Below are 24,686 nucleotides of genomic sequence, written 5' to 3'. Positions count from 1 at the left end.
AGAGGCAGAGAGAGAGAGAGACAGAGACGCCCATAGACCTAGATACTATTGAACTACATATGTAACGTAGTAGTGCACTGTAGGGAATAGAGTGCCATGAGGTCAGTGGAACAGACCAGAGAATAGCAGGAAGAGGGTTAACTGGGACAGTGGCAGGAGAACACTAGCACTACTGCCAATATTTGGAGGACTTTTGAAGCAGTTACTCTCCCTCCATGGTAATGGCAACCTGCCTGCCCTCTACATGGACAACACAACAATATACACATTGATAAAGTCATTTCTCAGAAGCTTTGCATGCACATGCAGTATTACAAAATACAGTTAGATCATCATAGAGTATATAGACCTATTGAAAAAGTGTAAAAATCCAGTGCGACAGTCATTAAATTGGTTGAGGTTAACATGGTTATAGTAGGTGAAGGACAAGGCAGTGAGATGATCCATTTACAGAGAAGTTCTCCCCTTTTCTGGGAAGAAAACAAGTATTTGTGCACCGAATAGAACGTTAGACAAAGCTCCTTCCACTAATAAATGCTCCTAGTTTGGAAGTTGCGGGGTTGAGGTGCCCATTTTGGGTCACATTAGTTGGTCTGATCAAAATGCTGCCTCCTGCTGATTCTGAAGTGGTCAGCTATTGCACTGTGGCTGCTGGCAACTTTTAGTTGATTGCAGGTCACAGAGGAATGGTGTGGTGTGAGCATGTGGAAGAAGTCCAACAATACAACGAAGACCTGCACCCCCGTGGTGCAGCAGTAGTGTTGTTGAGTCTCTGAATGGGTCATCTTACTGATTCAACACATCCCTGATTTCCCAAACATTTACATTAAAGAGTAAGCCTTTTCCATCATGATTGTAATTCTTCAATCTCATATCAATTCATTCTAACTACAAGCCCTTATTCAAGGGCAAATACATGTTTGGAAAAGCAGAAAGAAAGGACCACACAGACAGAAAAGTACATAAAAACTGTTTATAAAAAGCATCTGAAGATCCAAAAATCAATCCTTCCTTGCCCTAAAAAGAAAATGTCCTACCTCTTTCAATCCACAGCATGAAAGAGAAAGGACGCAGTCACTCTAGCCTTGCACTCCCATGGGGGCCAAAAGTGGCCCCTGAACTTATTAGTACATTTTCATCATTTGAATGAAGATGGAATAAAGAACCCAGACAAGAGGAGGCTGGAGACATTCCATCATAGCTGTGTCTCTACACACCCAGAGTCAAAATCCTACTCAAACTCACCAAGGCACAGTCACACTCCAGGTTCCCATGAAAAACCATCCTCTATTTCACACGACTTAACATTCCTGAAAGCAGTCAGAGGGACAGCCCTCACTCCCCAAACCCCGGAACACAACAATACTATCCAACCCCACTAACACAGTGGGAGGGACCAGACAGACATAACCTGCTCTCATGGTTTGTTGGTGGAAGTCCTGTTAGCTGTTAGAATGTGTTGTTATTGTCCTTCTGGTTGTGCTCGTACAATACAAGCCATATTCCCATGACTATTCTGATAACTAGCAGCCTACTCTCTTAAATAACCTTTGTACTTGTTTGTTACAGGTGGTCATCTTGTATCATTTATGAAAAATACATCAGCAATTTTTTTATGATTTCCTTTACTTTAAAGTTGTGCTGTGTGTGTGTGCGCTCGGGCGTGTGTGTGGCCAATAAATCACCTCTTCATTGCTTTGCGGTCCATTTAACCAAGACACATACACACAGTGTTGTGCCAGTGCAGTGGGTCTCTGTTCAGCCCAGCCTAGCCCACGCCATTGGCTTATTTTTGAGCAATACCTCTGAGGAGCACAATGAACCCAGTGTCAGAGAAGAGGGACAGAGCGCCGGACAGAGGGACAGAGCTAGGGACAGAGGGACGGAGCGAGGGACAGAGGGACGGAGCGAGGGACAGAGGGACGGAGCTAGTGAGAGAGGGACGGAGCTAGGGACAGAGCTCGGGAGAGAGGGACGGAGCTAGGGAGGGAGGAGAGAGGGACGGAGCTCAGGACAGAGGAGAGGGACGGAGCTCGGGACAGAGGAGAGGGACGGAGCTAGGGAGGGAGGAGAGAGGGACGGAGCTCAGGACAGAGGAGAGGGACGGAGCTAGGGAGAGAGGAGAGGGACAGAGCTCGGGACAGAGGAGAGGGACGGAGCTAGGGAGGGAGGAGAGAGGGACGGAGCTCAGGACAGAGGAGAGGGACGGAGCTAGGGAGGGAGGAGAGAGGGACGGAGCTCAGGACAGAGGAGAGAGGGACGGAGCTAGGGAGAGAGGAGAGAGGGACGGAGCTAGGGAGAGAGGGACGGAGCTAGGGAGAGTGACGGTGCTAGGGACAGATGAGAGAGTGCCAGAACTAGGAAGGGAGGAGAGAGTGACGGAGCTAGGCAAGGTGCTAGGGAGGGAAGAGAGAGTGACAGAGCTTGGGAGAGAAGAGAGGGACGGAGTGAGGGGCAGATACAAAAGCCCTAGAAGGCCAGAGGGAAGACCCCTGCCAGGTGATAGCACTAACTACCTGGCTAAAAAGAAGTGGTTTGAAGGTCAGATCCAGGATAGGGCTAACTGGGTACGGCTGGAATATCACTGAACATATGGACATTGTAAAGACCACTTAGCTTATCTAAACTATGCACAAACTTCTCTTTAGACTTTGTTACAAAACTTGAACTGTAACTAATTTCAGCCCATAGCCTCAGAATCCATCACACTGCCCTCAGCATGGGGAGATCGCTGGTAGTGAGAGACAATGTACTGTATGTATCTGTGTACTATGTACGTACGTATGTATGTATGTATGTATTCTGTATGCGTGCGTACATGTATGTATGTATGTATGTATGTATGTATGTATGTATGTATGTATGTATGTATGTATGTATGTATGTGGGTACCCTGTATGTATCTGGGTACCCTGTATGTATCTGGGTACCCTGTATGTATCTGGTTACCCTGTATGTATCTGGGTACCCTGTATGTATCTGGGTACCCTGTATGTATCTGGGTACCCTGTATGTATCTGGGTACTCTGTATGTATCTGGGTACCCTGTATGTATCTGGGTACCCTGTATGTATCTGGGTACCCTGTATGTATCCGGGTACCCTGTATGTATCCGTGTACATGTTCGTTTGCTATGTTGGGGATCCTCCTCATCATAACTCGTGCTAGCTTGATGTCACGCTTCCATCATTTGAATGCTGCTGCCTTGTTTTAATCAGTTCTAAATCAGCAGGGAGCCCAACCCCTTAACGGCAGGAGCAGCAGCCTATAAACACAAGACAACAAAAGACCTTTATGATCTACCCACCACTGATTCACTCCACATCCCCATGTTCCTAATATGTATTCATGTCACCCACTTAGCCACTACAGGGAACTCCTACAGGCCATGTTCAGTTGCCCAATGTTTTCTAATGTTGCAGATAGAAATGCCATGAATAGAGCCAATGTGCTTCCTTATTCTACATGTCAGAGGCATATTTCTTCTACATAACATATTGCTATCTGAACATTCCAAAACATTGCGTCCTACTGAACACACCTGACTTCTCTAACACTTGTTCATAGTGGGATGCCATTTCTCAGGGCCAACTGAATAAAGCAAACAAATCATTCTATTATGACTATTCCCTCAGATTCCATCCATTCAGCTCCCTTCTGTTCCGTTGTACTGACAGATGTAAATAACGGATGATATCATTGAACCTGACGCCTTTAGAGAAATCAGGTGGACCATACATTATATCCTAGTTTCTTCAGTTGCATGACAGTTAAACACAGTTACCACAACTAGCTGAAAAGTGTACGTTTCAGAAAGGCAATGTAATGTAGGCTTATCGGGTGGATGTACCTTTTATACAAGAACTGGATTAAAACCCGTCTTAACTCAATAACACTGTAGCTATATGATGTATTTAAAAATATCATTATCTATTACACGTGAACAACATTTTAGCTTGTATTTCCACTATGTTCAGCACTGAATCTGGTAGAATTGGAATCTGGTTGGTTGATATCTACTGAGATAAGCTACAGCACGTTGATACGGTACATAATATAACGCGATAGGAGAGGAAAAACGACAGTGTTGGTGACGACACACCAAGTTCTCTGTTGAGAGAGATTTGCCTCGAGGCAGGTGTTTTTATTTTCATGTTCTACTACAGTGTAACAGAGGCCATAGGACATTATTGTGAAATCGCATTGGACAAAAGTAGCACCCCCCTGCTACCTGAGTGCACAGCACCACTAAGTAACCCAGCCTCAGCCCTGTAGAGGCTGACACAATCTCCACACAACAATGGGGACATAGAAATAGAATCTAGAATGCCATCTCTAGAATGATATTTCTAATAACAGGGATACCGCTTATTGAACACAATTTTAAAAAGCACCACAGTGTAAGTAACAGGGCATGGAGTTGGAGATAAAACAATGGATTCCCGGGGGGGCACGGGCCCACACACTAGCCTAAAGGCGCACACACACACGTCAAGCTAATTGCGCGTATGACAACTTTATAAGGTTGAAGAGAATGGTATTGGGTATTGGAAATAAGACAAATGTTTTTAATCAGGTGTCTTTCTCCAACTGCTAAATGACACTGGCAGATAGATATTATAGAGGGTTACAGTGTGTGTGTGTGTGAGAGAGCATTTGGGTATTAGATTGTGGGGTTCACCTACTGTAACAAAACAAGCTGACAGTACTTTCCTAAGAGTTACACGGTTACAATAACCACGGTCTTCCTTTAGCAGTAGAACAGCCAGATCCATCTGTTCCTCCGTTACATTTTACATTTAAACATGTACTCTTCTTTAAGCATCTTTTTTAAACAACAATCCGTTGGCATAATAAAATGGCAGTTTTAGATCATCTGGATCAGGGATGGGCAACGTTGATGACGGTGGGGGGGTCTGCGTACACACATCCATACCCCCACACCGCAAGCAAAACATTCTTGACAGAGGAGAGAGATTTTTTTTATGTTAGTTTCGTGCAATTCTACACATTTTGCCATGGGGCGAGAGAAGATTTTGCTGTTTTGCATCTAATTTCCTGCAATTCTACACGTTTTGCTATTGGGTGAGAGAAGATTTTGTATCCGGGGGCCTTCAAAAGGGGGGCAGTGGGCCACCAGTTGCCCATCACTGATCTAAATATAGTTCAATCTTGCAGAAACTCCAATGACATAATATAAAAGCACAATGACTTTGAATGTGCGACCTAGGTCATACCATGTTTACAACATTGGTTTAGCCTACACGTGAATGAATGATACAACACTTAATCTATGGTCACCCTTCTTGGCGTTATACTGAACTCGTCACTGGGTGGAGGATAGATTTTTAGCTTTAAAGTGGATAACATTTAACTTAATAAACAGACAAATCAGAGCTCCATCTACATAAACATTGTGATAAAAAGACAAAAATAGAAAAGGGTTGAGAAAAATAAAGGGTATATAATCCCGGAGGAGGTACGGAGGAAGCTGGGTTGTGAACAGAGTGGGTTTACTAGTGTTTTATATAGCTGGTGTTGGACTGTCTTGACTTCTTTCTTTGTGTGTACTTCTTTGACCTTGTTATGTTGACCTTCATATAAGAGTTTTAGGCTGTGTCCCAAAAATGTGCATACTCCCATTCATGGATTTAAAAGCATAGGATTGGTGTAAAAACTGTCTGGAGAGAGTTCACACCATTGTTAAATCCATGACTGGAAATGTACAAGTCCACACTTTGGAAGAAGGCTTGTGGTGCGCAGCCTTAGAACAGCCAAGAGAGTGTCTGAGCTAACAGAGATAACTAGCTAGGTGACAACAGAGGGATTCCATCAGAGTTCATAATCCACCACGTACAGTAATGTCACTTTGAAAGTGAGTCAACCTCCCGCATCCAAGCCAACCAGGTGGCCAGTCTCATCAGGAGGGAGTGGAGTGGGTGGGGTCAGTCAGGTCCACATAACCAATCAGGTAGCTGCACCAGTGGATCGGCCTCTGCCACCCATCAATCACACAGTTTCTTACTACTCATGAAGCCCATAGAGTGATGTGCATGCCGAGCTAGAGTGAGTGCAGTGTGCCGAGTTAAAGAAATCTCCCAAAAAGCTTCCCATTTTCCAACAAGGAGGTCTGGGCTGGACCGGCCACAGTATGGTACAGGTGGTGTTACCATCCCTACTTCACCAATATTCTCTCAGACCTGGAAGGTCAACACAAGAGTGAGTAGGGTGAGAGAGAGTGAGACCCAACAGGAACTGCCACATACTGCCTTTACAAGAGTTCATTCACATCACACACACAGTAAAAGTTCTTGCTTCACTTTTGGTATTGGAAAGGGAAAATAGAGCGGACACCCTCCATCTTGTAGGTGAAGTATGGCGCCCGTAAACAAAACGTTAGAAATACGAACTAACTCCTGATGGAAGAAGAATAGGGGTGCTTGTATGCAGCCTCATTTTAAATCGGTTGATTGTTTTGCCCCAAAGTGTGTGGGAGGGGTGTAATGTTTTGAGTTCTTAGTGAGCAAAAACTGTTAATTTTGTGCTTTCAATACAAGAAGAATAGATACAGAGAAATAACAACATTAGGGAAAATGGCACATAAGAAACAAAAACTTTTTGGTTGCAAGTAAATATCATGTGACCAAAACCCTCACTGTAAATAACTATATTGAAATGTTTCCTTTCTTTTGATCAACACTCCCTGAAAAAAATTACCCTTTTTAGCTTCAGTCAACTGGATATATATATATATATAAAATGTAGATAGAAAACTGTGTGGTCCTGTGTTGTGGTTGTGATGTAGGGCTCGTTTGCTGCTGGCAAGGTTAGTCTGTTCTGCACCCCGACTGTGTATTTGTATTTTTGCTGTTGTTGCATTGATCCATTAAAGCCCACTAGGGGGTGCTATCCACCCCTCCCTCTCCCCCTGCCGGGTCCAGACACAAGATACATTCCCTGGGGTGAGGACGGGGAAGAGAGGGGGCCTGTGGTTGTAGAGATCCAGAGCACCCAGTAGAAGAAACAGGCTAGAATGGAAAGAGCGCGCCAGCGGGGAAAGAAGGAGTCTACATGGGAAACAATGATTTTTCCCCGCTCTCTTTTTATTATGGCCTTCTCTCAAAGCAAAAAAAGCCCATTCTCAGTCAAAAAAAAATAATATTGAGACGTTCTGGGACAAAATTTGCCTCTTTTCTGGTCCCTTCATGGCTGACCTGACGATTAAGTCCAAGGATATTTTTGTTCCCCGGTTGGAAGTCTTGGGAGGGAGCTGGAGTTAGCTTGGGATATACTCAGAACAGTAGGAGGCTCCACCCCCAGGAGGGGTTAGGGTGGAGTGGACCAGGACTGCAGAGGGGTGTGACAACGTTGGTTTTGGAGTGACAACGCATGCGTAGGAAGGGAACAGGAAGGAACACCCCTGGTTTCCACGGGAAACCCTCATGGTTGGTCGGTTACTTGGTTGGTTCAGTCGGTAAATCTCTGGCAGGCTTTCTTCCATCGGCAGGCAGTGCACCACATGTCCCTGTTCTCCATTCCGTACACTTTACGACACTTCTTACCCTCGCCACGGGACTTACGGCTGGAGAGGGGAGAGATGAAGATATGGTCAAATATGTTTGTTAACACTGACTGGTTTATAATGAGAGAGAAAACATCCAAAATGTTGATCATTGATGTATAGTTTATACAAGTGGGAAAAACATAAAACATGGTTCTGGTAAGTTGCTTCATTTCTATGGAAGACATGGTTGCCATCTCTAAATATGGATTCAACGTGGGTTTCCTGTGATTTCAGGACGCCCAAAGCTCAGAGGTCATCAGTAAAAGTTCAGCTGGTAGAGGTCATTGGTACCTGAGTGAGCCAGTGGCTCTGGGAGGGGAGGAGAGGACTGCTATTGTCTGGGACCGCTGCTCCCCAAAGCTCTGTGTCCGACTGTGGGTGGGAGATGCCTGGAGAGAGGCAAACAGAACAGGACCAGAGCCATCAGAACACAGAAATAGACAGAGAACATTAATTTGAATACAGGCACAAAACAACAGAAAACCACTGGTATGCTTGAGAGGCTGTGTGTGTGTGTGTGTGTGTGTGTGTGTGTGTGTGTGTGTGTGTGTGTGTCTTTGTATGACTGTGTGAATCCCTGTACGTGCAAGTTTGTGTGTGTTTCTTCTACTCACAGCAGTGCCAGTGAAGGTGACAGGAGGTGACTGCCAGGAGATACTGAAGGTGGAGCTGCTGCTGGGGGTGAAGGAGGTGGAGGCAGCAGAGCCTGAGGCAGCAGAGCCTGAGGCAGCAGAGCCTGAGGCAGCAGAGCCTGGGCCAGGGCCAGACCCAGAGCCTGAGAAGGGGATGGTGACTGGAGCTGTGGCCTGGGGAGGGGAGGGACAGCCACAAGTCAGTCACACCTTTAAAGACCAGTGTGAAGCACCCACACAGTCAGTCAATTAACAAATCAATCAATCAATCAATGGACCTATCAACCAATACGCCAATCAAACAATCAAACCAACCAACCGACAGTCAAGCACTCAATCAATTAAATTGTATTGCAAATACTGTAAGCACTTCGCTACTGAGGAGATCAGAAGGTGTGGCCAGTAGTTTTGTGGGTGCATTTCTCACCTGGTAGGCGTGCTCTGCGTGGATGAGGTAGAGGGCGCTGGGGGCGGAGCGACTGAGTGGCGTGCTGTTGGAGTGGGTGTGGCTGTGATTATCCTTGTTCCCATTGGTCCCGTTGCTGCCCTCTGCAGGGGGTCGTCTGTGGTGGTCATGGGGGGGAGAGATGGGGGAGAGCACGGAGGGAGAGACGGGGGACAGGCTGCTCAGACCGTCAGCCACTGAGTCTGTGTTGAGTTTGATCTCTGAGTAGTAGAAATCCTCCTCTCCGTCACTGCAGTCAGAGTCACAGTTCCGCCTGTGGGAGAGGAAGGGGTTAAAACTAGGGATGTTAATATCAGAATTGATCTTGGATTAGATGAGCCCTGCTCTTGTCATTACAGAGAAATGATGATTGGGCCAGATTGCTGGTCCCATGACTAATATCAGGTTATGAGCTACCGAATCTGATCATGTTCAAAAAGTGATTGACAGAGAAACTAAAGCAAACTCATAGAGATGGATCATTTTTTCCCATTTTGAAGTAGACAATTTTCTTCGTCACGATTGGATGATCCCTCCTGACGACCTGGTTGGACATGACTCCAACAAGGTCACCAGGAGTGATCAGCCAATGAAGTTGGAAGTCCCACCCAGTTGACTACATTAAAATGGTGGAAACCCTCAATGATGTTGCACATGCCTTTTGGCCACCCGAGGCCTCTATCATTCTTTATGAACAAACTTCATCAGAGATCGAATGGGGAGGGCTGGCTCTGAAAGGTGTCATTATGTCACCCTCATCCCCATTGTAGCACAGACAGTAGACTTTACCATCACAGGCCTGGCAAACAAACACTCCTGTTCTGTCTGTCAGGGAAGAGGGGTGGCGGTCTTTAAAGGTATCTCTGTTGTGAGTACCACTGTGGTTATTATTGTGCTTTAATTGACTGTCAGTGTAAATATGTCATCTGTGGGATAACATTGTTCTGTTCCGTCCTCATTTCTCCCTGGCCAGTCACCCTGTGCCAAGTGGAGAAAATGTTACCATGGTGATAATCCCACAGGGATTAATCTGCTGTTGTGTTATGACAATCCCAGTGAAAGGAGGTGCCCAAGGTTCAGCTGGACCGCTGCCAGCCAGGTTATATTTGAGATCATTCAAAGTAGCCACCCTTTGCCTTGATGACAGCTTTGCACACTCTTGGCATTCTCTCAACCAGCTTCATGAGGTAGTCACCTGGAATGCATTTCAATTTAACAGGTGTGCCTTGTTAAGAGTTCATTTGTGGAATTAATGTCCTTCTTAATACAGTTGAGCCAATCAGTTGTGTTGTGACATGGTAAGGGTGGTATACAGAAGACCGCCCTATTTGGTAAAAGACCAAGTCCATATTATGGCAAGAACAGCTCAAATAAGCAGAGAGAAACGACAGTCCATCATTACTTTAAGACATTAAGGTCAATCAATCCGGAATATTTCAAGAACTTTGAAAGTTTCTTCAAGTGCAGTCTCAAAAACCATCAAGCGCTATGATGAAACTGGCTCTCATGAGGACCGCCACAAGAAAGGAAGAGCCACAGTTATCTCTGCTGCAGAGGATAAGTTCATTAGAGTTACCAGTCTCAGAAATTGCAGCCCAAATAAATGCTTCACAGAGTTCAGGTAACAGACACATCTCAACATCAACTGTTCAGAGGAGACTGCGTGAATCAGGCCTTCATGGTTGAAATTGCTGCAAAGAAACCACTACTAAAGGACACCAATAAGAAGAAGACTTGCTTGGGCCAAGAAACACTAGCAATGGACGTTAGACCGGTGGAAATCTGTCGTTTGGTCTGATGAGTCTAAATTTGAGATTTTTGGTTCCAACAGCCATGTCTTTGTGAGACGCAGAGAATGTGAACGAATGAACTCCGCATGTGTGGTTCCCACCGTGAATGATGAAGGAGGTGTGATGGTGTTTTACCGGTGACGGTCTGATTCATTTAGAATTCAAGGTACACTTAACCAGCATGGCTACCACAGCATTCTGCAGTGATAAACCACCATCCCATCTGGTTTGCACTTTGTGGGACTGTAATTTTTTTCCCAACAGGACAATGACCCAGAACACACTTCCACACCTCCAGATCCTCAAAAGATTTTACAGCTGCACTATCGATAGCATCCTGACGGGTTGCATCACTACCTGGTATGCCAACTGCTCGGCCTCCGACCGCAAGGCACTACAGAGGGTAGTGCGTACAGCCAAGCGTCCTGCCATCCAGGACTTCTATACCAGGCGGTGTCAGAGGAAGGCCCTAACAATTGTCAAAGACTCCAGCCACCCCAGTCATAGACTGTTCTCTCTGCTACCGCACGGCAAGTGGTACCGGAGCGCCAAGTCTAGGTCCAAGAGGCTTCTAAACAGCTTCTACCCCCAAGCCATAAGACTCCTGAACAGCTTAATCAAATGGCTACACAGACTATTTGCACCCCCCACGCTGCTACTACTCTCTGTTATTATCTATGCATAGCCACTTTAACAACCCTACCTGCATGTACATAATTATCTAATTTATCGACACCAGTGCCCCCGCACATTGACTCTGTACTGGTACCCCCTGTATATAGCCCTGCTATTGTTATTTACTGCTGATCTTTAAAAAAAATAAAAATATGTTATCTCTTACTTTTTCGTAAATTCTTTTCTTTTTTTTAGGTATTTTCTTAAAACTGCATTGCTGGTTAAGGGCTTGTAAGTAAGCATTTCACTGTAATACAACTGCCTGTTGTATTCGGCGCATGTGACAAATAACATTTGGTTTGATTTGATTTTGATAAGGGCTATTTGACCAAGAAGGAGAGTGATGGAGTGCTGCATCAGATGACCTGGCCTCCACAATCACCCAACCTCAACCCAATTGAGATGGTTTGGGATGAGTCGGACGTGAAGGAAAAGCAGCCAACAAGTGCTCAGCATGTGTGGGAACTCCTTCAAGACTGTTGGAAAAGCTTTCCTCATGAAGCTGTCGTCAAGGCAAAGGGTGGATACTTTGATGAGTCTCAAATATAAAATATGTTTTGATTTGTTTAACACTTTTTTGGTTACTACATGATTCCATATGTGTTATTTCAGTTTTGATGTCTTCACTATTATTCTACAATGTAGAAAATAGTAAAATTAAATAAAGTCCAAACTTTTGACCTGTACTGTATATATGTCAGAGAGAGGATAAAAGAGAGAAGGAGTAAAAAAAGTGTAAGGGAGAGAGTGAGTGACTGAGTGATGTCTATGTGTATAACAGTATGTGTCTTACCCCAGGTGAACAGTCCGGATGTGTCTCTGTATCCCAGCAGCCGTGCTCAGAACCTTCCCACAGTTCTTCCACAGACACTTAAACATCACCTTCATGGAGTTCTGTACATTACACACAGGAGGAAAGACAGAACAACATTCAACATCAGACACTTCACCCTTTTCTCACACACTCAAAATCTAATATTATTTGTCACATGCGCCAAATACAACTTGTGTCGGCTTTACCGTGAAATAGTAACACAAGAGGAATCAAATACACAAAAATGGAGCTATATACAGGGAATAGCAGTACCAGATCAATGTGGATCTATATATAGGGAGTACCAGTACCAGATCAATGTGGAGCTATATACAGGGAGTACCAGTACCAGATCAATGTGGAGCTATATACAGGGAGTACTAGATCAATGTGGAGCTATATACAGGGAGTACCAGTACCAGATCAATATGGAGCTATATACAGGGAGTACCAGTACCAGATCAATATGGAGCTATATACAGGGAATACCAGTACCAGATCAATGTGGATCTATATACAGGGAGTACCAGTACCAGATCAATGTGGAGCTATATACAGGGAGTACTAGATCAATATGGAGCTATATACAGGGAGTACCAGTACCAGATCAATATGGAGTTATATACAGGGAGTACCAGTACCAGATCAATGTGGAGCTATATACAGGGAGTACCAGTACTAGATCAATATGGAGCTATATACAGGGAGTTCCAGATCAATATGGAGCTATATATACAGGGAGTACCAGTACCAAATCAATGTGGAGCTTTATACAGGGAGTACCAGATCAATATGGAGCTATATACAGGGAGTACCAGATCAATATGGAGCTATATACAGGGAGTACCAGTACCAGATCAATGTGGAGCTATATACAGGGAGTACCAGTACCAGATCAATGTGGAGCTATATACAGGGAGTACCAGTACCAGATCAATGTGGAGCTATATACAGGGATTACCAGTACCAGATCAATGTGGAGCTATATACAGGGAGAGTACCAGTACCAGATCAATGTGGAGCCATATACAGGGAGTACCAGATCAATGTGGAGCTATATACAGGGAGTACCAGATCAATGTGGAGCTATATACAGGGAGTACCAGATCAATGTGGAGCTATATACAGGGAGTACCAGTACCAGATCAATGTGGAGCTATATACAGGGAGTACCAGATCAATATGGAGCTATATACAGGGAGTACCAGTACCAGATCAATGTGGAGCTATATACAGGGAGTACTAGATCAATATGGAGCTATATACAGGGACTATCAGTACCAGATCACTGTGGAGCTATATACAGTACCAGATCAATGTGGAGCTATATACAGAGAGTACCAGTACCAAATCAACGTGGAGCTATATACAGGGAGTACCAGTACCAAATCAATGTGGAGCTTTATTCAGGGAGTACCAGTACCAGATCAATGTGGAGCTATATACAGGGATTACCAGATCAATATGGAGCTATATACAGGGAGTACCAGTACCAGATCAATGTGGAGCTATATACAGGGAGTACCAGTTAGAGGTCGACCGATTAATCGGAATGGCCGATTAATTAGGGCCGATATCAAATTTTCATAACAAAATCGGTAAATCGGTATTTTTGGACACCGATTTGCCGATAAAAAAAAACATTTTTTTTGTAAAAATTGTTTTTAATTAGGCAAGTCAGTTAAGAACACATTCTTATTTTCAATGACGGCCTAGGAACGGTGGGTTAACTGCCTTGTTCAGGGGCAGAACGACAGATTTTTACCTTGTCAGCTCGGGGATTCGTTTTTGCAACCATCTGGTTACTAGTCCAACGCTCTAACCACCTGCCTTACATTACACTCCACGAGGAGCCTGCATGGCAGGCTGACTACCTGTTACGCGAGGGCAGCAAGAAGCCAAGATAAGTTGCTAGCTAGCATTAAACTTATCTTATAAAAAACAATCAATCTTAACATAATCACTAATTAACTTAGGGTAGGGGGCAGTATTTTGACGTCCGGATGATAGGCGTGCCCAAATTAAACTGCCTGCTACTCGGACTCAGAAGGTAGGATATGCATTTGAATGTTTGAATGATGTCTGTGAGTATAACAGAACTCATTTGGCAGGCAAAAACCTGAGAAAAATCCAACCAGGAAGTGGGAAATCTGAGGGTTGTAGTTTTTTCAATTGATTGCCTATACAATGACTTAGGGTTCATTTTGCACTTCCTAAGGTTTCCACTAGATGTCAACAGTCTTTAGAACATTGTTTCAGGCTTCTACAGTGAACAGAGAGCGAACAAGAGTCAGATGACTGAGAGAATGACATGAGTTCAGTGGCGCGCATTCACGTGAGAGGTAGCTGTGTTCTATTACATTTTTGAAGACATTGGAATCGTCCGGTTGGAATATTATTGAAGATTTATGTTAAAAAGGCCCTAAAGATTGATGCTATACATAGGTTGACATGTTTCTACGAATGTAAATATAACTTTTATTTACTTTTCGTCGTGAAATTTCTGCGCGCTTCCTACATTTGGAGTAGCTTACTGAACGCGCTAACAAAAAGGAGGTATTTGGACATAAATGATGGACTTTATCGAACAAAACAACATTTATTGTGGACCTGGAATCCCTGGGAGTGCATTCTGATGAAGATCATCAAAGGTAAGTGAATATTTATAATGCTATTTATGATTTTAGATGACTCCAAAATGGCCTGATGTTGTTTTCTGAGCGCTGTACTCAGATTATTGCAAAGTGTGCTTTCCCCGTGAAGCTTTTTTGAAATCTGTCAAAGTGGTTGCATTAAGAGATGTTTATCTATTATTCTTTGAATAACAGTTTAATATTTTATCAACGTTTATGATGAGTATTTCTATAAATTGATGTGCTCATTCACCGGAAGTTTTTGGAGGAAAAACATTTCTGAACATTACGGGCCAATGTAAAATGGGTTATTTGGATATAAATCTGAACTTTATCGAGCAAAACATACATGTATTGTGTAACATGAAGTCATATGAGTGCCATCTGATGAAGATCATCAAAGGTTAGTGCTTAATTTTAGCTTTATTTCTGTTTTTTGTGACGCCTCTCCTTGCTTGGAAAGGAGAGGCCGATTAATCGGCATTGGCTTTTTGGTCCTCCAATAATCGGCATCGGCGTTGAAAAATCATAATCGGTCGACCTCTAGTACCAGTACCAGATCACTATACAGGGGTACGAGGTATTTGAGGTAGATATGTACATGAAGGCAGGGTAAAGTGACTAGACATCAGGATAGATTATACAAGTCAAATAAAGAACAGAGTAGCAGCAGCAAATTATTTAAAAGTGTGTGCGCACGTTATGTGTACGTATGTGTTTGTGTTGTGTCACTGTGTGTATGCACGTATGTGTGTATGTAGTGTATGTGAATGTGTGTGGGTTTTGTGTCAATGTACCTCCCTCACAGAGAAAGGGTAGAACAGAATGGTAAGAGCTCTGCCATTCATCCCATCCTCCATTAGTCAAACTAACATGTGGTCAGGGACTCCCACCAACCCACCTGTCTGCCCCATTCAGTCTGAGGAGAGGCTGAGGAGAGGCTGGTTTAACTTGCGGGGTGGTGAGAGGAGAGCGAAGGAGGAGGCCTGCTCTTTGCTGTGCCATTTCTCTAACACAACACACACACCTCTGTGCCATTTTTCACACTATCGGTCCTCCGTAATTACATCATGGCCCTCCGAGAGCAATTGCTTCCGAGCAGCAGCCTTTCAGATTGTGCGTGTGTGTGTGTGTGTGCGTATGCCTCCAGTTGAAAGCCGTTGGGCCTGATGAGGATAGACGTGTCTTAATGCTCAGATCCCTCGTCACAGATCTTTATGATGGGTGTCAGGTGGCCGTCTATTTGGCCATTGTTCAGGGCATTCATTTAATTTACAACAGAAGATGTTTTTTCATTTTTTCTTCCTGATGCCAAATAATACACTCGTCATCATCTTCTGCTTGTGTGTGTGTGTGTGTGTGTGTGTGTGTGTGTTGGTCCTTCGGTAACAAAACCCCTGTGCAGTTCCACATTCCAGCAGCACACAGTTAATTAAAAGAGAGACTGGTGAACGAGCAGCATTGTGTTTGACTCAGAGGAGGACAAGAAGAGAACACTTGGCTCCAGTTGTCATGGGTGATTATTTCACATGTAACCTGGGGGAAGTTTTCTGAAAATATGGGGAACAATGAAAACTAGACTCGTATCTGAAGCCAATACGTAGAATTGGAGAGTCAGAAGTTGAAAGAGGAACATAACACAGGGAGACACCAGACAGACACGTCCTGTGCCCCTCCAGGAGAGGTCCTGTGCCCCTCCAGGAGAGGTCCTGTGCCCCTCCAGGAGAGGTCCTGTGCCCCTCCAGGAGAGGTCCTGTACCCTGTGCCCCTCCAGGAGAGGTCCTGTGCCCCTCCAGGAGAGGTTCTGTGCCCCTCCAGGAGAGGTCCTGTTCTTGTGGTGGATAGTTTTCTTCAAAGCTGAGAACAGTTCATTATTAATGACAACATATAGACAATGTAATAGAATAGACTAGTCTTAAATTAAACACTTCTTTTACAGAATACTCCTTTAAAAGCAAATCTGAATATATTTTATAGCACTGTTGCATGGCTGTCCTCAAATCAAACTATACTCTGATTTAGACTCCCCCTGTCTTCAATGCTCTCTATCTACCCCTTTCTTAATATCTCTGCCCTTTTACCATTCTCTATGTGTCTGTCTCCATCTCTCAGCACACCCCCTCTAACTTTCTTTCCACCACCCTCCCATCTCTCTCTCTCCCTCCATCCTCTCATTCTTTAGAATCAGTATCCAATTAAGAGATGAGCGGTGCTGTGCGTCTCTCACCAGAGATATCCTATTGGTCTGATGGGAGATGCACAGCACAGCTCATCTCTTAATTGGATACTGATTCTAAAGATCGAGAAGATGGAGGGACAATCTTCATGTTTGCCAGTGAAGATATTAAAATCATTAATTTCAATGTTAGATGGGCTCATGTGTGGCTGTAAAGTAATTAAGCAGGATAAATGACTGTAGGCGCAGGGCGGGAGGTGTGTGTGTGAGTATAGTCTGGGAATTGACAGCTAGACAACACAACAGAGCTTCAGCATCCAAGAATTCCGCTCCCCTGATAAGAATGAGAGACAAAGAAAGAGGGAGAGAAATAAAGGAGGGAATATTCAGTCATTAATTCACGTAAATGAGGAGAGTGACAAAATGGTGGCCGTCAACGGACTAAATAAATGAGAGTTGAAGCAGGGGAGCGTTCGGCTACTCTAAGTGGCCATAACATGTTGCTGGGTCCGTCCAATTAGTGTTCATGGTCTCCTCTAGTGGTGTTTGTGCTATGTGGTGGCTCAGAGACGACAACAGACAACGCCACGTGTCTAAGGATCAGTCTGTCACTTTTACCCTGTGTCCCAAATTCTACCTCAGTCAGCATGTCATCTCCCAATGTCACTGAGTTCAAGAAGGAGCTTTTACAGTAGCTAGCAGAAACTCCCTTCTTTTGGGACATCCTCTGTCTTGTCAAGATCACTGATACTGCAGTACAACCCCTTCTTAAATCAACCTACTACCAATTCAAAATGAACAACAGAAGTGTTTGAAACATTGATCTAATCAAGTGTTGGTTCTGTGTGATCCTCAGAGGACCACAATAGCATTATGTTAACTGTTTTCGGGCTATCCTATGGGTTATCCTATGGGTTAACCTATGGGTTATCCTATGGGTATCCTATGGGTTATCCTATGGGTTATCCAGTGTATCCACTAGTGTGGCTAGAATTGTATTTTAAATCGGTCTATCCACCTTGCGCTTGCGTGGGATTGGCTCATCAAAGAGCAGGCTGCTGCCATCCTGTTCGTCGATGGCGTCGTCGGCGGGTGGGCCGTTGACGTTGGACATGCGGAAGGGCTTGAAGCAGTCTGCGGATAGCGGCGGGGAGGGGGTGGACGGGTTGGACTGGTCACTAGGGCCGCTCCAGCTCCAATAGCCACTACTGCTGTAACTGGAGGGGGTGAAGCCAACACCACTCTCCTTCCACGAGCCATTCAGACCCTCTGGATGGGAGAGAGAGAGAGAGAGTCAGAAAAGTACTCAAACTTAGTACTCAACTATTTAGGAGTTCTCTAAGCAACAATTGTCACTGGCATGACATCATATGATTCAGAAACACATGCATCTAACGGTGATTTCCAGCTGCATCGACTTTCAATCTATGCAGTAGTTAAAATAATACTTTATTTTAAGCGCGTTTCAAGACAACCAAAGTCCCTTTACATTAGCAAGTTAAAAAGGCAATAAAATCATACTTTAAAATAAACAAGACTAAAATTACACTAAACATTATGAAAGACTAACCAGAGAACACACTAAACATGATAACAGACTTATTAGGGAAGTGAACTAGACAGGGGGTAAAAGCTAAGATAACAGATAATCCGGTGTGAAGAGGTATGTCTTCAATGTGTTATTGAATGTGTGTATGGATTGTGAGGTTATGACATGGAGAAGGAGGGAGTTTCAGAGTTAAGGGGCTGCACTGCTAAAAGCCCGGTCTCCCTTGGAGCAGAAGCTGGTGGGATAGATGGTGTGGAGGCCAGTGTCGAAAGAGTGCAATTTTGAGTGGCACAACAAACAAGACCTCATTTACAGTTGCTTCACTCCAGGGACTTAGTTGAGACGTCTTGCGATTCATATAATGTACATTACAGCAGATGAAGAGAAACTCTCCTTTAGATATCACCATGGCAAACCACTCAGCACTTCTAATTCAATCTGAAGGTGGAGACGGAACAGAGAGAGCGAAGACAGCATTCATCTTTACCTGGTGGGAGAGCTGCACTCAGGAGATACATACAGTATGCATCTCTACAGCTGCACTAGCCTACAATGTCCTCATCACGACGTGACCTCAGCAAGGGGATATGTCTATGAAACAGTAAATGGTTCACCAAAAACAACTTCCTTTGTCAGTTCCATCAGAGCGCGCAGAACGACACGTACAGACGCTAGCTATCATGATCACCTCCGCAAATGTTTGTTTGTTGCCGTCTTGGGACAAAACTCAGTGGTTAAAGAGAATCTTACTTTATTTTAATTTTACCTTTATTTAAACTAGGCAAGTCAGTTAAGAACAAAATCTTATTTACAACGGCCTAGGAACAGTGGGGTAACTGCTTTGTTCAGGGGCAGAACGACAGATTTTTACCTTGTCAGCTCAGGGATTCGATCTAGCAACCTTTTGGTTACAAGTCCAACGCTCTAACCACTAGGCTACTCTGCCGCCTTAAAAGGATCACCCGTATAAAAAGAGGATACAATATTAAATTATATAAAACCATGTTTGGTCGACTCACCGCTGACTTTGACAGGGGGGCTCCTGACCAGTGGACTGCTGGACAGGCTGGTCAGAACCATGGCAGCTGTCACCTTGTCCATGTCCACTTCCTCCTCTGACTTCCTGTTAAAACCACAACAACAAACAGAGAATATTACTGTGCATGAAAACACAACAACAACAAACAGATAATGTGGCTGGGTCCGAAATGGCATCATATGCAGCTCTGACCCAAAGCACTAAGCCTACATTGGTAATATGGCACTGCAATATAGTGCAATTTCAGATTCCCTGGGCATGCCTCAAAACCATTCGTCAACTCCCCCTGTGAGACCGTGATATATTGGTCAGCTCATTAATATGATCCAGCAGCCTCTTTGTTCTACGTTGATGTAACCGGCACTGTGTCTATGACAGATAACAGACATGTTGAATGTAAACATCGCCATGTGTCTCTTAATTGGCGTGAATTCACCAACGCTATGGATTCATCTCTTAATCCGCCCCGATGTACTCCCGACACACACACACACACGATTATTATAGAGAGCAGGGAGGTTGATAGAGAAGAATTACCTAAATGATTGTTCTGATGAAATTAATATGATGTCATTCATGGATTACATATAAATCACTGATTCACTTTACCCAGAACCCCCCCCCACCCCCCAGTTTCTGGTCACCTTGGTGTGAGAACGTAGATAATGCCACCAGACCGTCCCTTTGGACAGCACATGATTGCAGTCCCTCATATCTTTACATGGATTAAATATTGTAGATTTCACCAACACACATTAGCACAGTGATAATAAATATGTACTGTATGTGCACACATACGGAGCAGTCTAGTGGTTATGATATGGGGAGAGAATTACAAGCGATGGGGAGATGACAGTATGATGGGATTGGGAGATGACAGGATTGTGAAAATTGTGAAATTCACGCACTTATCAAGAGAACACGCGGTCATCCCTACTGTCTATGGTCTGGCAGACTCACTAAACACAAATGCATATTTTGTAAATTATGTCTGAGTGTTGTAGTGTGCCCCTGGCTATCCGTCAATTTTAAAAACAAGAAAATGGTGCCGTCTGCTTTGCTTAAGATAAGGAATTTTAAATAATTTATACTTTTACTTTCTAAATTCTGGACTATAAGCCGCAACTTTTTTCCCAGGCTTTGAACCTTGCGGCTTAAACAATGACGCGGCTAATATATGGATTTTTCCGCTTTCAATTAAAAAAAATATTAAAAAAACACATTCTGTGACGTGCTCAGTTTTTTGGTGGCATGAAGCTTTCATTACATCAAAGAAATTGCCGAACGGGTTAAGGTCAGACAACTTTTTTGTTTACTGTTTAGATTAAATCGAGCGCTCTCAAACTTCCCATCATTCTGATTACGGTAGTCATTTTGTCACCCTCATCATGGCAAAGACACGGAGAAATGCATATGATGCAGCTTTCAAGTTGAAGGCGATTGATCTGGCTGTTGGAAAAGGAAATAGAGCTGCTGCACGGGAGCTTGGTCTTAATAAGACGTTGGAAACAGCAAACAGCAGCGTGAAGAATTGACTCAGTGCAAAAAGACAACTAAAGCCTTCTGCTATTTTTTTATTTTTTGTTATAAGCCGTGTTTCGTTAAAGCCTATTTATTTTTGCTACAAGCCGTGTTTCGTTAAAGCCTATTTATTTTTGTTACAAGCTGTGTTTTGTTAAAGCCTATTTATTTTTGCTACAAGCCGTGTTTCGTTAAAGCCTATTTATTTTTGTTACAAGCCGTGTTTCGTTAAAGCCTGTGTAAAGTTCATTTGTTTCAATGTACCGGTAGGCACCTGCGGCTTATAGACATGTGCGGCTTATTTATGTTAAAAAAAATAAAAAATACAAAAAATTCAGTGGGTGCGGCTTATATTCAGGTGCGCTTAATAGTCTGGAAATTACGGTAAGTATATTTTAGCAATGACATTTGCTTTTGATACTTAAAGATATTTAAAACCAAATACTTTTAGACTTTTACTGGGTGACTTTCACTTTTACTCAAGTATGACTATTGGGTACTTTTTACACTGAAGAACACTAGAACTTCATCCTCTCTCTTAATTGTACCTAACCAAGTTCATTTAAAGGGATACTGTAAGATTCTGGCAATCAAGTCATTTTTGTATTTACCTAAGTTAGAGGTAGTTTTGCGAGCCAATGCTAACTAGTGTTAGCGCAAAGACGAAGTCTACAGGTACCTGTAGCAAGTAGAAAAGTAGTAAACATTCTCATTTGACTCTGGGTAAGTAGAAAAACGTCTTAATTGCCAGAAACTCACAGTATCCCTTTAAATCAGAGTAGAGCTGTGAACCAAGCAGTCTGCAAGCCCTGCTAAATTGGCGGGGGGGCATATCACAGGGTTTATAAACTAGAGGTCGAACGATTATGATTTTTCAACGCCGATATCGATTATTGGAGGACCAAAAAACGCCGATACCGATTAAATCGGCCGATTTTTTTTTCTTACGCTTTTTTATTTGTAATAATGAGAATTACAACAATACTGAATGAACACTTATTTTAAGTTAATATAATACATAAATACTATCAATTTAGCCTCAAATAAATAATGAAACATGTTCAATTTGGTTTAAATAATGCAAAACAAAGTGTTGGAGAAGAAAGTAAAAGTGCAATATGTGCCATCTAAAAAAGCTAACGTTTAAGTTCCTTGTTCAGAACATGAGAACATATGAAAGCTGGTGGTTCCTTTTAACATGAGTCTTCAATATTCCCAGGTAAGAAGTTTTAGGTTGTAGTTATTATAGGAATTATAGGACTATTTCTCTCTATACGATTTGTATTTCATATACCTTTGACTATTGGATGTTCTTATAGGCACTTTAGTATTGCCAGTGTAACAGTATAGCTTCCGTCCCTCTCCTCGCTCCTACCTGGGCTCGAACCAGGAACACATCGACAACAGCCACCCTCGAAGCAGCGTTACCCATGTAGAGCAAGGGGAACAACTACTCCAAGTCTCAGAGCGAGTGATGTTTGAAACGCTATTAGCGCACACCAGCTAACTAGCTAGCCATTTCACATCGGTTACACCAGCCTAATCTTGGGAGTTGATAGGCTTGAAGTCATAAACAGCGCAATGCTTGAAGAATTGCGAAGAGCTGCTGGCAAAACGCACAAAGGTGCTGTTTGAATGAATGCTTACGAGCCTGCTGCTGCCTACCATCGCTCAGTCAGACTGCTCTATCAAATATCAAATCATAGACTTAATTATAACATAATAACACACAGAAATACGAGCCTTTGGTCATTAATATGGTCGAATCCGGAACCAACATTTCAAAAATGAAACGTTTATTATTTCTGTGAAATACGGAACCGTTCCGTATTTTATCTAACGGGTGGCATCCCTAAGTCTAAATATTCCTGTTACATTGTACAACCTTCAATGTTATGTCATAATTATGTACAATTCTGGAAAATTAATTACGGCCTTTGTTAGGAATAAATGGACTTCACACAGTCCGCAATGAGCCAGGCGGCTCAAACTGCTGTATATACCCTGACTGCTTGCACAGAACGCTAGAGAAGTGACACCAATTCATGTTAGCAGGCAATCTTAACTAAATATGCAGGTTTAAAAATATATACTTGTGTATTGATTTTAAAGAAAGGCATTGATGTTTATGGTTAGGTACATTGGTGCAACGGCAGTGCTTTTTTCGCAAATGCGCTTGTTAAATCATCACCCGTTTGTCGAAGTAGGCTGTGATTCGATGAGAAATTAACAGGCACCGCATCGATTATATGCAACGCAGGACACGTTAGATAAACTAGTAATATCATCAACCATGTGTAGTTAACTAGTGATTATGTTAAGATTGATCGTTTTTATAAGATAAGTTTAATGCTAGCTAGCAACTTACCTTGGCTTTTTGCTGCCCTCGCGTAACAGGTAGTCAGCCTGCCATGCAGGCTCCTCGTGGAGTGCAATGTAAGGCAGGTGGTTAGAGCGTTGGACTAGTAACCGGAAGGTTGCAAAAACGAATCCCCGAATCCCCCCTGAACAAGGCAGTTAACCCCCGTTCCTAGGCCGTCATTGAAAATAAGAATGTGTTCTTAATCTGACTTGCCTAGTTAAATAAAGGTGTAAAAAAAATGTAAAAAAATTTCATTAAAAAAAAAAATGTAATCTGCAAATCGGCAAATTGGTGGCCAAAAATACCGATTACCGTTTGTTATGAAAACTTGAAATCGGCCCTAATTAATCGTCCATTCCGATTAATCGGTCGACCTCTATTATAAACAACCTGTATTCCAGCCCACTGTGCCTCATTAGCATAGACAGGGATAGGTCTACCCCCCCATCGGGGTTTGGTTGTGCGGCAGGGGGTAAATGGGAGAGATGGCCATCAGCCAGAGAGAAGCAGTCTGATGACATCTGTTGAACTTACACTGTTCCACCAGACAGACAGATGTGCTAACAACTTTCTTGTGGTTGACTGACTGTCCAAACTCTAGAAGACAAATGGCTTAGACAAATGGCTTAGTAGGGTTGGCGGGGTGGTGGGAGAAAGGTAATCTGAGTGAAAAGGAGAGAGAGAAACCAATACCTCCCCTCCTTCTCACTCCCCAGACATCTGTGCCTTTGTCTTTAATGGTTCCATTGAGGAACCACTCGGCAGCCAGCACCCTCCTCGCCCTGTTCCCTGTCCCAGCCCGGGATGTTTCCAGTTTCACCTTGGGTGTAAAAATAATAAGCCATTGTGTTACAGACAATTTAGCTCGACATGTTTCCTTGGCGATTGTCCTGTTTGATTGAATCGTTTCAGGCTCTTTCATTCTTTAGCAACAGGTTATTTAGAGGTGATAAAAGATGATCGAGAACCACAGGAATCCCAAACAGACAGACATAAAAGATGAAGTTTGATGGGACATAACCGGCTCTGTACTGTACAGTGTACACACTAGCCATTTCCTCAGATGTACCGCATCATCAAACAACATGTCTTACATTAACACTAGTCTCTTCCTGCATGTCTAAAATGAGTTTGGCTAAGACTATTTGAACACTGACTCACTACGCGTACTGTAATAGCTCTGCAAACTCATCAACATTTGCTTGTATAACTAATGACAAGATATCTTCTAAACACAGACCACTTACTGTTGTTGTAGTTCAGCTAACTTAACTAATCAATGACAATTAAATGAGAGGTTTTGATCCAGAACAAACAACCTTTTCTCTCTTTAGATAAGACGTGACGTGGGGAGTTTGACATGGAACATAAGTACAGACATTCCAGGTATAATGTGTCACACACACACACACACACTTTCCCAAAATTCCCCAAAACAAATTATGGCAGGCGTCCCATCCCACTCACACACAGTCATTCATATCTG

At 43.3% G+C, this 24,686-nt stretch overlaps 1 protein-coding gene across 1 annotated transcript in view; it reads right to left on the bottom strand.

The window, feature by feature from the left end:
* Positions 1 to 4,111: 4,111 nt before the first annotated feature.
* Positions 4,112 to 24,686, bottom strand: part of LOC115173914 (zinc finger protein 704) — a 109,608-nt gene continuing 89,033 nt past the window's right edge. Inside the window, exons 3-9 of the mRNA XM_029732420.1 lie at positions 19,298 to 19,401; positions 17,748 to 17,998; positions 11,900 to 12,000; positions 8,624 to 8,915; positions 8,179 to 8,370; positions 7,856 to 7,953; positions 4,112 to 7,582 (exon numbers count right to left, since the gene is read on the bottom strand). Coding sequence (XP_029588280.1) covers positions 7,468 to 7,582; positions 7,856 to 7,953; positions 8,179 to 8,370; positions 8,624 to 8,915; positions 11,900 to 12,000; positions 17,748 to 17,998; positions 19,298 to 19,401 — 1,153 coding nt within the window. The 3' untranslated portion in view covers positions 4,112 to 7,467. The remainder of the gene's footprint in view (positions 7,583 to 7,855; positions 7,954 to 8,178; positions 8,371 to 8,623; positions 8,916 to 11,899; positions 12,001 to 17,747; positions 17,999 to 19,297; positions 19,402 to 24,686) is intronic.

Source organism: Salmo trutta, chromosome 34, assembly GCF_901001165.1.
Source record: "Salmo trutta chromosome 34, fSalTru1.1, whole genome shotgun sequence".
NCBI classification, from domain to species: domain Eukaryota; kingdom Metazoa; phylum Chordata; class Actinopteri; order Salmoniformes; family Salmonidae; genus Salmo; species Salmo trutta.
Note: the sequence above shows the minus strand (reverse complement) of the source record. Positions and strands in the feature narration are given on the sequence as shown.